General features: G+C 32.2%; 1 protein-coding gene and 1 long non-coding RNA gene across 2 annotated transcripts in view; one reads left to right on the top strand and one right to left on the bottom strand.

Moving 5' to 3' along the window:
- Window positions 1-3567, bottom strand: part of LOC134244497 (small ribosomal subunit protein mS39-like) — a 48492-nt gene extending 44925 nt beyond the window's left edge. Inside the window, exons 1-2 of the mRNA XM_062726760.1 lie at window positions 3488-3567; window positions 3116-3171 (exon numbers count right to left, since the gene is read on the bottom strand). Of these exons, the coding sequence (XP_062582744.1) occupies window positions 3116-3171; window positions 3488-3564 (133 nt within the window). The 5' untranslated portion in view covers window positions 3565-3567. The remainder of the gene's footprint in view (window positions 1-3115; window positions 3172-3487) is intronic.
- Window positions 3568-3665: 98 nt separating this feature from the next.
- LOC134244495 (uncharacterized) lies at window positions 3666-13799 on the top strand. Its single transcript, XR_009987234.1, has 3 exons — window positions 3666-3894; window positions 13072-13168; window positions 13677-13799. It is a non-coding gene; the product is annotated as an uncharacterized LOC134244495 (long non-coding RNA).
- Window positions 13800-14415: the final 616 nt, after the last annotated feature.

Below are 14415 nucleotides of genomic sequence, written 5' to 3'. Positions count from 1 at the left end.
ACAATTAAACCATTCTTATCGAAAAAATCAAAGTCCGCAGAAAATACAATTCTTTTATGTGAAAATGACAAGATTTTAAATGACCCAATAGAAACTTGCGACACTTTTAATGAATTTTATGCTAATGTGGCTAGTGAAATAGGGAAAGATGTTAGTTTTTAATGAAAAAGATCATTGTAGTCTAAATGCCATCAGGGAAAATTTTGCTTTTACTGAAACATTTGATTTTAAGAAAACTAATGAAGAAGAAGTGACCAAGCTAATAAACAAACTAAATGTTAAGAAATCCACTGGTGTAGATACTATATCAGCTAAACTTCTGAAATTTGGAGCACCTGTTCTGAGTAAACATATTTCTATTCTTGTTAACCAATCCATACAAAAGGATACTTTTCCTGATAGACTGAAACAAGCTCAGGTCATTCCTTTATACAAAAAAGAAGACCCTCTGTTAAAAAGTAATTACAGACCTGTTAGTATTTTACCAACCGTGTCAAAGGTTTTTGAAAAGGTTTTATGTGTACAACTTTCTGACTATTTTGATGGTATTTTTAACAACGCACTTTGTGCATTTAGAAAAGGTCATGGATGCCAAACTACACTGCTGCGACTCCTTGAAGACTGGAAAATGGCTTTAGATCAGAACTTACATGCTGCTGCTATTTTAATGGACCTCTCTAAGGCTTTTGATTGCTTGCCTCATGACATACTATTAAGTAAACTCTCTGCTTATGGTTTATCTCCAAATTCTGTCTCCATTCTAGGAAGCTACTTGTCTGAGCGTTTTCAGCAAGTGAAACTTCAGGGAGTTGTCAGTAGTTGGGTTGGTATTAAAAAGGGAGTACCACAAGGTTCCATCCTTGGACCACTACTCTTCAATGTCTTTATTAATGACATTTTTTATTTCATTAAGAATGGGTTTTTATATAATTATGCAGATGATAATACTTTGGCATACTGGCATAAGGATTTTGACACTCTGATAAATACTTTACAAGATGAAATTTCTGTATTATTGAAATGGTTTAAAGAAAACTGTATGCAAGCCAATCCATCTAAATTTCAGGCAGTTGCCTTGGGTAAGAAAACTTTTGATAAGAACCCTGTATTTAAAATTGATGGTGCAGAGATTTTGTGTAATGAGACTGTCAAATTATTGGGAATTGATATTGATTTTATGCTCAAATTTGATGTCCATATTAGTAATATCTGTAAAAAAGTTGCTCAACAATTAAATGTGTTAAAACACATTGGCTCAGTATTAACTCGGGCAGACAAAATTACAATATTTTATAGTTTTATTTTGTCAAATTTTAATTTCTGTCCTCTTGTATGGCATTTTTGCTCTAAGAAAAGTACAAGGAAAACTGAGAAAATTCAAGAAAGAGCTTTACGTTTTATTTACGAAGATTTGGAGAGTAGCTACGAGTCATTATTACTTAAGGCAAAATTACCATCATTAGAGATTAGAAGGATGCGTAGCATGGCTCTGGAATGTTTTAAGATTTTACATGACCTTTCTCCTATATGTCTGTCAGACTTAGTGAGTTTTAAGAAAGTGACATACAATTTTAGATATTCAAACATTTTAGAAATACCAAAAGTGAGAACTACATCATATGGCAAAATGTCTTTTAGATATGCAGCACCAGTTTTATGGAACTCCCTACCTGAACATTTTAAATGTCAAACCAATTTTTTACAGTTTAAGGACAGACGAGACGTTCCTTAATAATAGATAAATTTTTCTAAGAGTTTGTCATTGAAGTGTTGCTACTTAAACATGTTTACTCACAAAAAATTGAGGTACCTTACCAGGCATTTCTGCAAGATACCAGGGGTAGTTTTTCTTAAATAATCCTTTGGGGAAGAAGAATAATTTTCCAATTTCAAATGTTTAATTGTTTGGATTTTTTAAAAACGTCTAGAAACTGCTTTAGAAATCAGAATGTTATGAAAATTTTGAATATTTTTCATGCATTACGAAGATATACATAACAGATTTTGAGGAACGTCTCGTCTGACCTTAAATCTATGATTGCCTCTTGGAGCGGCAAGGACTGTGAGTGTACAGCCTGCTCCACTAGGTAAGTTGTGTCCTTTTTGTTTGTGTCTCTGTGCATGTGTGTCAGATTTTCTTTCTTTTTTTTCTGTTATGTTCTTTTTATGTTTCTGTCGATGTGCTGTTCGCATGTTTGTAATGTTGTGACTTATGTATGTATACTTGTTGCTTTCTCTATGCATCTGTGCTGTATTGTTAACGTGTCTGTACATGTGTGTTTTTATATGTATCTTTAACTGATGATGTCCTTTAAATTAAGACTTGTGTGCTATATTGTTGCAAGTAATTCTATGTTTATATAGTGCTGCATGTTCTCATTGTTTTTCTGTTATGTATATGTTAAACATGTCAGTCAAAAGCTCATTAGAGCTTGTGTTATTATTTAACTACCATACTGACTTTAAATAAAGCTTATCTTAAATGAATTAGTCTATTTTTTTCCCCTAAAATATTTTTAAAACATTTTTATCAATAATAATATACACATTTATTACTATAAATGTAATATAAAGATCCATTTTTTGTATAAACAATATCAAATTATCAAAATTAAAAAGTGCCATTTTGACTTTTCTGAAGTGCCGTTTTGACTACTCTCAAGTGTCGTTTTGCATAATTCCTAAGTGCCGTTTTAACCAGGTGCCGTTTTGACTTGTACCCTTTTTAAAACTGTCATCTCAAAATATTTCTAACCATGTGATCCTAACATATTCTTTCACTGTTTCCACAACAAAAAATTCCTTATAATTGTTCTACTTTTTTGTGCACAATAAATATACAGGTTTTTCAATTTGTGGCACTGTACCTCTTAGGTCTGTCAATACGGTGTAGGGTGGTTTCGCGCCGATTACGTGTTCGCGCCGAGTGGTATCGCGCCGAGTGGTTTCGCCCCCTTTATCTACAGGTAAGATATGGGTAGTATACAGACTGGCTTCCCCCGATTACCTGTATTTTTCAGAGAGCTACAATTCTGCAGCTAAGTCAGATATAACTGCAATTGACATGATTGAACAATGCCAGCTATTTCAAAATAAATTCTGCCACAGCACTTACCTCTAGGAGTGGAACTTTGTAGTTGAGAGCAGGATAAACATGGAATTAACTGTAGCCTGAGATGACAAACAACCAAATTAATTTTAAAAAGCACCAAAGAAGTTAGAGGAAATTCGGGCATATTATTTTTCAAGAAAGACATCCCCTTTAATATGGCTGGTTGGCATTTAATTGCAAAAGTTACCTTTTCGTTTCGTCACTGCAGTGATTACTTTTTATCTAATTTTTTATAATACCTTTATTTCCCTGTGGTTGAAACAGATTCTGAGGAAATTCGAAATGAAGGGTGCGTACCGATTGTTTTGTTGGTATGGCCTCGTTAAACAAAGTTGGGAAGTGTTTAGTAAATATATCATGATATGCAAAATTTACCTTTGTAACTGCTTTGCCTTAAAAATCAGATTTGGACCTCTTAAACATGTTCCCATGCTGAAAACAGACACTGACATCAATCAACGTCAGAGAAACGCTTCAAATTATAACTTCGAACCCGACTCCTTTGTACATCATTCCCTGCCAGCTCGGATCTGACTGCTATTGTTTATCAAATGTAAATATCATTGATTTTAGAACCGACTATTCTTATTTAGTGTTGGAGTCTTTATACGTCTACAGGATTATTAAGAAGAGATTTTCTCGCAAATAATTTGTGTAAACATTTTTATTTTGAACCAGGAAGTATATTTGATCGAAAAGGAAGTTGTTAAATACTGCGTCAAGTTTTCTCAACTTTTCAAAGTTTGGAGTCATGAAGTAACAGTTCCTAAACAGAGAAAATTGTAAGTATCGGAATAATTTTAGTTTGTTTTTCTGTGATTATTTGTGAATTCTACTTAGAATATTTAAGTATATCAGATTCAAGAGTATGTACATGTGATTAAAAACAATCTAAATAAAGCAAGGGCATTCTTAACGATTGACCTGGTAGTCAAAGGAGAGAGAGAGAGAGAGAGAGATGTGATTAAAAAAAAAAACACTTTTACATTTATAATCGTGATTTAATCATGTTAATGAATATATTTATCAAATTATGTGCATACAATATGCAAATCATACAGTCTTAATTAACATTAATATACATTCACTACTATTAATATTTATTATTTACAATGGCTTCATGATTGTTAACATTTTTTCATCATGTGAGTTATATTGCTAACAACTTACTACAATGTATGTATACATGTATTTGTTGAATTTAAATTTATGTTGTTTAAAGTCACTGAACATGCTAAAATTGGAATGAAACAAAGATTGATATTTAAATATCTTGGAAAAGATATTTATTTCTTCTTGACATTTGTTTAAGTCTATGAATTAATGTTCCCTTCTCTTAAGCCCTTTTCATCAGATCATGCTATTAAACTTTGTAGTGTCTTCGGATATATTATTGATATCATATATTCTGAGAAATTGTGAATTTATGTATGTGAGCTAGTAGAGGACTAGTCTCTGTAAGTTTTAGGAACTTGTGTCCAATCCCTTTGACATGTTCAGTTGTCAATAAAATATGTTCAAAACAAATTGTGAATAAAGGCTATAAAAGACACAAAATTTAAATCTTTTTTATAAAATTTTTAAAATATCTAAAAAATTTATTTCATGTATAACTGAGATTAAGCTAGCATAATAAAACATGTATAATACTGCTTTGGCAGGCTTCATTAAGTATTATATAATTCCCCTGTATTATGAATATATCTCCTTGATCATATTTGGTAGCTAGGTCATACTTGAACATTATATAATGTAAGAAGAAAACATATCACTGTGATCTCGCTAACTCTATCCAATTCTAATTTACAAATTCAGGATTATATCAACTATATATGGAATTTATAGCCTGGCCGCCCAATGATCTAAAATGAGTAGGGATGTGCGATTTTATCGCTATACCGGTATAACGCGATTTTTTGTTCCGTGATACGTATCGTGATGCGGAGAACTAAATATCGGACATTCGGTATTTAGGTACTCATTATGAAGTCCAGAAATTATTCATTTATTTGTTCAATCTTTCAAATTACAATTATAGAGAGTCTAAAAAATGTTGTTAAAGGTGAAAAGAGCGGCATCTTACTATCCAAATATGATTAATTCTATGTACATAAAAAATTTCAAAATTGAAATTTTGTTTTTCTAGCATATTTTTAAGAAAAATAATGAAAATTCATTAAAAATCATTGTAAAAATTGCTTGATAAAATATCATGATATTATCGTGATATTTTGGGGAAAAAATCGTGATATATCGCGATACGAAATTTTTGGCGATACCCATCCCTAAAAATGAAAATGAGACGGTAGCCCGCTGGACAGGCTATGATTTTAATAGCCAGTTCCTTTCTTTTTGCTGCTGATTTCACGAAATACTGTAGATTCCTAATTATACGCGAGGAATTAATTTCCACATAATTTTGCGAGAAGCGTCACTCGCGAAAAAATATTACTCACTTTTATTTTTATGGTGCTGAAATCTATGTAAATTCTGTTGATCAACCGTCCATTTGCGACTTATAATTCTTGCAATTGGACGTCAAAGACACAGTTCGCAATAAAAAGTACTCACGAAAAATAAGGAATCTACAGTATATATTGTTTTTCACCGTCTGTGTAAAGTCAGTCTGATAATATGGATTTCGGAATAGACATGGTAGATTTCATTGTAAAATTATTAGCCCATTGGTTTTGATTGTATATTGTTTAAGTCCCTGGCCTCTCAAAAATTTTTCACTCATATGGAGACGTCACAGTATGCCGGTGAAGGGCTTCAAATTTAGACCTATACTCGGCACTCAGGGCCATTGAGCAGTGAGGGTTCTTTATCGTGCTAATGCCTACCGTGACACAGGACCTACGTTTTTAAGGTCATATTCGAAAGACCTGTGGCTTTCACTTCTAGAGCTGAGCGCTTGGCGAAGGAACAGTCACTACATATTTTTACGTCTTAGATACGATGCAGCACCGCGAATGAGAATCGAACTCGGGCCTCCCGATCATGAAGCGAACGCTCTACCACTAAGCTACTGCGACCTGATCGCATGTTGATAGCATGCAATCAGCATTTACAGCAAATAAAGGTCATTAAAAATGAGACGGTTTTAGATTATAGACAAATTTGGATTTATATATGCTTGGATGATTCATTTTAATTAGTCAAAACTTGGGGTGGGGTGGTTTTAAGCTTAAAATTTTGTCCTTAATTTTATTTTTATGATGAGTACAAATAAAGTATTTTAAGTCACCTTTAAACAATCTAACAACCCCTCCCCCCCCCTTTTAAAAAAAATGAATTTTATAAATAAAGTACATGTTATATTGAACATGTTGAAGAACATTTTAATTCTCAGCTATATATGTAAAACTAGTATGAGGTCCCTAGTACTTTGTCTTTATCTTTCACAAATACCTCACTCTTTGACAATAAGAATAATTATACGTATAATTATATACAGTCACGAAATATATAAAAACTTCCTTAAAGATTGTTAATGGAGACACAATTAGTGACCATTTAGCACTTTCTGTACTAAATTATGTCTGAGTGCACGTAACTTATTATCTTTGTAGTATCACTACAATGAGTTCTAGATGTAGATACATGTATTATACTATTACTTAATCATAATGAAGTCAGAATGAAATCTATGTCAGAAAAACTATATCATTTCAGAATAAACCTTTGTTTTGCATATGAATGAATTGTCATTTGTGTACTAGCCTCAATGCACTTCATGTATCAATGAACAAAACTATTTGTCAATGAGATATCACAGTGATCACACCAATGTATATTAAGGCTGATAATTGTCATTGATAAACTGTATGGTTGAGGAAATTTTGAAAGAAAAATAATGATAATACTTGATATTTACAACATTTATATAAGCTTTAAACAAGGAATTATTTTATCTGAAAATTATTTATCTGAGAATTCGCCTTTTTCTTGTTGGAGAATTATAGTGTACCCTATATTTCCTTAGTTACTAAAAAAAAACTATTATTGTACAGTAGTGATAATGAGACTATAGTAATGATAGTGCAGTTTGTTATGTTTATAAATGTCTCTTTTTTCTTATATTCTGTATTTATATCTATTTTATAGGCTTTCTTTTTTTCTTTTTTTTTTGGTATATTTGTATCTGTATTTGTGTGTTTTTGTTTTTTCAGTGATAGTTTTAATTTATGAAGCTTTATTTATTTATGCAGCCAACTACTATTTATACATCCTGTTGAGAAGGGGGGTGGGGTTTTCAGTGAAAAGCTAACCCCTCTTAGCTTTGCGGTGAATGCAATTCGTAATTCCTATCGGAAACATTAAAATAATTATTTGATATACATGTATGTAGAAATGTTTTTTCATCAAAACTTTAACCTAAGAAAAGCTAACCTCACCCCCATTCTCAACCAGAGAAGTATAAATAAGAAGTTGCATTAATAAAAAAAATAAAGATTAATGAAATAAAACTATATATCACTGAAAAAAAAACAACAACACAGAAATGCAGATACAAAATATACCAGAAAAAAAAAAGAAATCCAGCGCCCTATAAAATAGATATAAATACAGAATATAAGAAAGAGACATTGAACATAACAAACTGCACTATCATTACTTAGTCTCATTATCACTACAATAATATTTTTTTCCAAGTAACTAAGGAAATATAAATAGGTCCAATATAATTCTCCAACAAGAAAAAAGTGAATTCTGAGAAAAAAATTATTCCCAGATAAAATAATTCCTTGTTTTTAATGACTTACTTTCACTGGCTATTGCCAAAGTATGTTATATGCATTCATACTTTTATAACTCACAAGTACTTTTTAGCTTGGTAATCAGAAATATAACTAGATGAGATCTCGTTTCGAGCAATGAGCAGGTCTTCCGTTCGATTTCTGATAAGATCATTAAAAAATTTAAATGAAAAAAATGTTCATATAAATTCTTCAAAATACGTACACTAGAACACATTTAAGAGTGAAATCTATAAATTTCAAACAACTTCTGGTCTTTATATTCACTTCTGGTATGGCTGGAAGTACTCAAAATGACCTATAACTCCTCTCTGAGTGTGAAGGAATAATCCCTGATTATTTCGAGGAAAAATGCTCATTTTTTGGACAACTTCCAGTTTGGAAAAATAACTTCCGGTGGACATAATATTACTTGAGACACTCTATTTGCCTCCACAAGAAATATGTAAAAAAGAAAATAATAAAATTTTGCATATTTTAAAACTACTTCGGGTGGACAACGGACGTGACGGCAACAAAAACTTTATATCCTTCTTAATTCTACAAGTCACAATCTATCATCCCTGAAAGTTTCAGAACTCAATCTCCAACAGAAAATTGGGCGTATCTCGCGACCTGAAGTGACGACGGCAAAATAAAAAAATGATAAAAAAAGTTCAAATAATTTCCCATCATTGCTGAAAGTTTCATGAAAATCTGTGAGGCATTCTCAAGAAATCATCTGCACAAAATCGGTAAGACAAAAATATAATAAAAATAGTGGAAAAGAAACAACAGAATCAGTAGAAGGTCTACCATTGGAAAGGGAAGACCTTAATAATCTGTTTTTTTTGTACATGTTGTACCTTATTTTGTCTGCTTGTAAACAATTTTTTCAAAATAACACTCCCCCCACCCCTTGAATTTGCAGAGTTATTTGATGTATAAACTAAACCAGTTAAAAGTGCAAGAAAAACACTGAAATCCTTTTAATAATTTTTGAAGAAAAAAAAAAACTTTGTAAAGAGTATGACAACACACTCAGATCAAGCAATTAACATAAAGATATACCTCATAGTTTTTGCATCAGATTTTGATTTTGACAAATGTTTTTGCTGAAATACTCAAAATAGATTTTTTTGTAAAATTCTTTAAAGCAATATGAGCAGCAACTTTGATGTCGAAAGTTTTTGTTGCAAAATTGAAAATAACTATTTCAACAACAGAAAAAATAACGTTTATTATCTTCAGTTGTTTATACTTGCGATGGAAGAACTATTTATAAGCTTCGATTAAACCAAAATTACATTATTGTCGTCCTGTATAATAATGATTTTTTATATAAAACTGTATATTGGATTGTATATAGAGGTCTTTCTTCTGCTTTATTTAAGTCTAATTGTTCATAAAAATTTAAGTTACATACACATTAAACATGATAACACATTTTAACTGCAAAATAAAATTTTCAATAATGCAGCTCATATTGCTTTAAAAATTCCAACTCCTCATATTGATCTTATCTAATTAAATGAAATTTGGTGCACAGATAAACTTCACCAACTATCTCACCCTTTATTAACAATGATTAAATAAAATCCTTTAGAGCTACAGTCTCTTCGTAGACATCTGCTTCAGTATAGTCAAATAGACTATATATCGATGTCGGTGAATGTTCTTCTCAATGATAAATCGAGGAGTGTGTTAAATTAAAAAGAAAAAGAGCCAATTGATGCTGTATACACAAAGATAAATGAATTGCCGCCTCATTCCCCACTGCGTGACCAGTGATATGTACATGAGACTTGCGTACTTGTGTTTATACACACTGGACATACTGACTATGATTCAGGAGTAATGTGTTATTTATATAATGGTTAATATCCTGCTGAATAAACTGAGATCAGAGGATGATATGATTAAGTTTAAGACATCATACGCCGTGTCTGATGTAAATTAAGTGATGACAGACAGCTAGTTGACAGTACGTATTGAAAATTACTTTTGTTGCCTATGGGTTGATACTTAATCCTTTGAAATTTAATGACTTGATCTATAGATATTTCAAAATTTAGCATGTTGCAGGATTTTGTTTGGAGGATTTTCATGTATTTTTCTTAAATTGTAAGTAATCATGTACATGTGATCATCTATCTAATTTTCTTAAAACTTAGCAGCAAGGGTATTTTTCTACCATATCTTACAAAGTCCTTTAATATTTTACACCCATGCAAAAACACACTAAGGGCAAACACTGGGTATTTTCATCCTCTTTTATTATACCCCCGCTCCGAAGGAGAGGTGGGTATACTGTTTTACCCTTGTGTGTCTGTCTGTGTGTCCGTGTGTTTGTTTGTCCATCCGTAACAAATTTTCGTCACAGTTTTCTCAGCAACTACCGTATATACTCACCTATACAAGTCAGTCTGCCTATAAGTCGGTTGTATTTAATAAGCTTATATATCAGAGAGGCTGACCTCATACAATACCATTCATTTTATAGCTCGCCTATAAGTCGGACATAGAGTTTTGGACCAGAGATTAACTCCCAATATTCCAACTTATAGGCGAGTATATACGGTACTCATCCTAGATGCTTGAAATTTGAAGACAATCTTCTCTGAGGCATGCCATATGGTGGTTTACATTTTTGCTAAAATCTGATGTCAACTTCCTGTTCATCTGTGCGTCTGTAGTTGCGTCTGTCGTTGCAGTTTTCTCAGCAACTACTCATCGTAGATGCTTGAAATTTTAACACAATCTTCTCTGAGGCATGCCATATGGTGGGATACATTTTTGCTCAAATCCGATATCAACTTCCTGTTTGTCTGTGCGACTGTCCATTTCATACATAACAAATTTTCATCGCAGTTTTCTCAGCAACTACTCATTGTACGGTAAATGCTTGAAATTTTAACACAATCTTTTCTGAGGCATGCCATATGGTGGGATACATTTTTGCTCAAATTTGATGTCAACTTCCTGTTTGTCTGTGCGTCTGTCAGTTTCATACATAACAAATCTTCGTCGCAGTTTTCTCAGCAACTACTCATCGTAGATTCTTGAAATTTTAACACAATCTTCTCTGAGGCATGCCATATGATGGGATTCATTATTGTTTAAATCCGATATCAACTTCCTGTTTGTCTGTGCATCTGTCTTTTTCATACATAACAAATTTTTGTCGCAGTTTTCTCAGCAACTCATCAAATATGCTTGATATTTTAACACAATCTTCTCTGAGGTATGCCATACATTGGGAAACATTTTTGTTCACATCCGATGTCAACTTCCTATTTGTCTGTGCACGCAGCACAGTTAAGGTTACAAATGGAAATATCGGCGATTTTTTAAGATAAAAAATACATACTTTATTAGGATGGGCGATTCTTTTTAGGAATTCATTGATATCAAAAAAATTTAATGTGGTTTAAATCTACATGTTGGGGACATTTTGATTTTTTATTTAGACTTGTCATGTGATGATGACGTCACATGACTTTGGCAATTATACTTACAGTTTAGAGGTCATCTATAAATTTCAATATTGCAAGGGCATAACCAAGTTAAAAATCTTAGCTTATTTTATCCTTTTCAACACTATATGTAGTTTGTGAAAAATAAGTGCTGCGAACCTATATAGATTTCCTTTTTTAATTGGTAAAATTTAATTTGTTGGACGGCAGGTTGAATATTTTGCTGGTCAACTACATTAAATACAGCTATAATTAATTTATTTGCAAGATTTCAAGAGGTTCGCAGCACTTTTAAAATATCTTAATGCTTCTTGAGTTTAATATGTGTAAAATTTTGACAATATACATTGAGGGTATGCCCTTGCAATAAATCAATTTATTAGGGCCCTTCCATTACTTTTTCAATGAATCTGCATACAAAACACACGACAGTATCGCTTAATGTCTGGAGAATGCACATACAGTTTATAAATAAAATACTGAAATAGACATCGCATCCAAGTTAACAGCTTTTTATTTTACTGCAAATAATGTTTTATTTGAGAACAAAAGACATTTATCATTGTACAAAATGTGACTTGATCAGCCTCTCACTGTGTACAAACTGCGTCATTTTTGTGAGATGACGTCACATTGACAAGTGCATTGCGATCGATGCATCGTTCATATACTGTTGTGTGGATTTAACAAACGACAAAACTGCATGTAATAGTAAGTTTGTATGTAGTATACAGCTATCCAGCTGTCTGAAATAGCAAATAATTTCATTTTGTGGTATTTTGAAGACCTTATATTATGTGTGACGTCATAGTTAACATTTCCCATACAAATTAGGCCCCGCCTCCTTACTCATGTTACTGTAACCTTGACTGTGCTGTGCATCTGTCAATTTCATACATAACAAATCTTCGTCATAGTTTTCTCATTAGCTATTCATAGCAGATGCTTGAAATTCTATTACACTCTTTGTTGAGGCATGCCATATGTTCGGATTAATTTTGATATGAAGCTGATGTCAACTTCATAATTTTTGTGCATCTGTCTATAATTGAACGTGTGTATTAACATGATAGTGCTTATTTACATCAGAGCGGGGGTATTACTAGTGAGCATTGGCTCACAGATTTCTTGTTCTTCATTTTTATTATACCCCTGCTTGAAGAATGGGAGGGTATGCAGTGATTAGTCAGTCTGTATGTCCGTTTAGCTCACAGTACATCCATCCATCCATCCGTAGTAAGCTTGGGGTATACCCATCTTTTATCCGCAACACCTCCTCTACCACTGAGTGAAATTTAATAATAGACTTTCACAGAATAATTGTTTAATAGTGCCATTGTACACCTCTTTTTTGCCTTTTGATTCGACACAATTATTTTAGGTGTCCCAGCATTATATCCCATAGCAAAACATGGACACTGTTATTCTTTATATATATTTGAAGGGTACCTATCTCTTTTCTGCAATGCCTCCTATACTAATGATAAGAGTTTACTAATAATTTCACAGATTTTGTATTACAATACACAATGCCATTGTGCATCTTCTGTTTATTTTACTTTTAATTTGACACAATTATTTTGTGTCTCCCAGAGTGAAACATTGACTTAGCCATATGGGAGGAATAGGGTATCATTTAATGAGCTCATTGTTCACTGTACCTTTAGTTTTCTCTGCTTCTACCCAGGATAAATTTCAAGTCATGAAGGATAATATATAATGATGATGTAATTTTCTGTTGTAGAGAAGAATCCGTCAAGCTGAACAAGATGAATCGTGCGCCAAGAAAACAGCTCCCTCTACCGGACTCCGACGCCCCAAAGTCAGGAAGACGAGTCCCGGTTTGATCATCTTAATATTAGCTTGATAAGGCTAACAATTAAATTTTGAATTAAGTATACATTGATTAAAAAAAAGTAATCAGTACTGCATTATAAGTGGAAATTTTAGTGAGGATCTAAAATTTTGGCAATTTTAGCAAGGGTGCTAAAATCCCTTTAATTGAATACAATTGCATTGCTAACAATTTATTTGGTATTAAAGGTAACTGTAATATATTTCTTAGAATATAAAATAATTATCGAATCTTAAGGAAAAATTGCTGAATTTATGTCTCACTAAAAAATCCACTTTTACAATTCATCTATATAGCAATTTACAGTTTATCTTTACCACAGGCCTTTAGATTAATTGCTTAGAAAAAAAAATTGAGGTGTAAAAAAAATGACCCAAAGGCCTGTGATCTATACGTATCATTTTATAAATATGACTAACTTTGGTAAAAAAAATATATAAGATTCTCAGAATTTGACAAGGTCTGTATTGTTCATATTAAATTTATATTTCCAGCCTCCACCCTCAGTTGATAATGGACCTGCCCCACCTCTCCCCCCAGGGAGGCGAGCACCACCCCCAATACCTCCTCCAGAACCAGAAAAGGTACCTCAATATCTTATTGAAGTTTTATTTGCACATAAAATTCTAACTCGCATATATCAGCATATTACTTCATATTGTTTTAATATCATATTTATAATTTCATGTATATGAATTAATGTACATTGTATATATATAATCATAATTAAATCATAGCAACCTAAAGTTATTACAAGCATTTTGAGTTTTTTCTACAATGGATATTCTACCTCTGGGATTTTTGATTGATTCAGAATTTTTTTTTTTGCACAAACTTAAGAGCTTGTTTTTTTTTCTGTTTAAATTAAATGTTTTGATTGTACATTTTGATTCACCTGACTTGCACTTGAGTAGTAAAATTGTAAGATCATTAATTTAATATTAAAAAAAATTAAGACTGTAAAAACATGTATTGAGTGACAGCTTGAACTTTCAACACTTTGCCAATTTTAATGACATTTTCATTCCTCCCCTTTGTGGCCCCCTTTAGCTTCCACCCAGAGATCCTTTAGAAGTAAGTGTATCAGTGTGGTATAACCAAGCCTCTATTTAAAACTTGGATTGGTCTGTAGAGTAGCATTGTGTGGTGTTCTATGTCCTTGAAAGTGGTATAACCCCATTGTCACAAACCACGGCCAAAATGTACGATCCTCTCCAGGCTTGGATTTCTCGA

The sequence above is a fragment of the Saccostrea cucullata genome, unplaced genomic scaffold (genome assembly GCF_032062105.1).
Source record: "Saccostrea cucullata isolate Sc308-1 unplaced genomic scaffold, CSIRO_AGI_Scuc_v1 ctg8732, whole genome shotgun sequence".
Classification (NCBI taxonomy): domain Eukaryota; kingdom Metazoa; phylum Mollusca; class Bivalvia; order Ostreida; family Ostreidae; genus Saccostrea; species Saccostrea cuccullata.
This window is presented reverse-complemented; position numbering and strand designations above follow the sequence as displayed.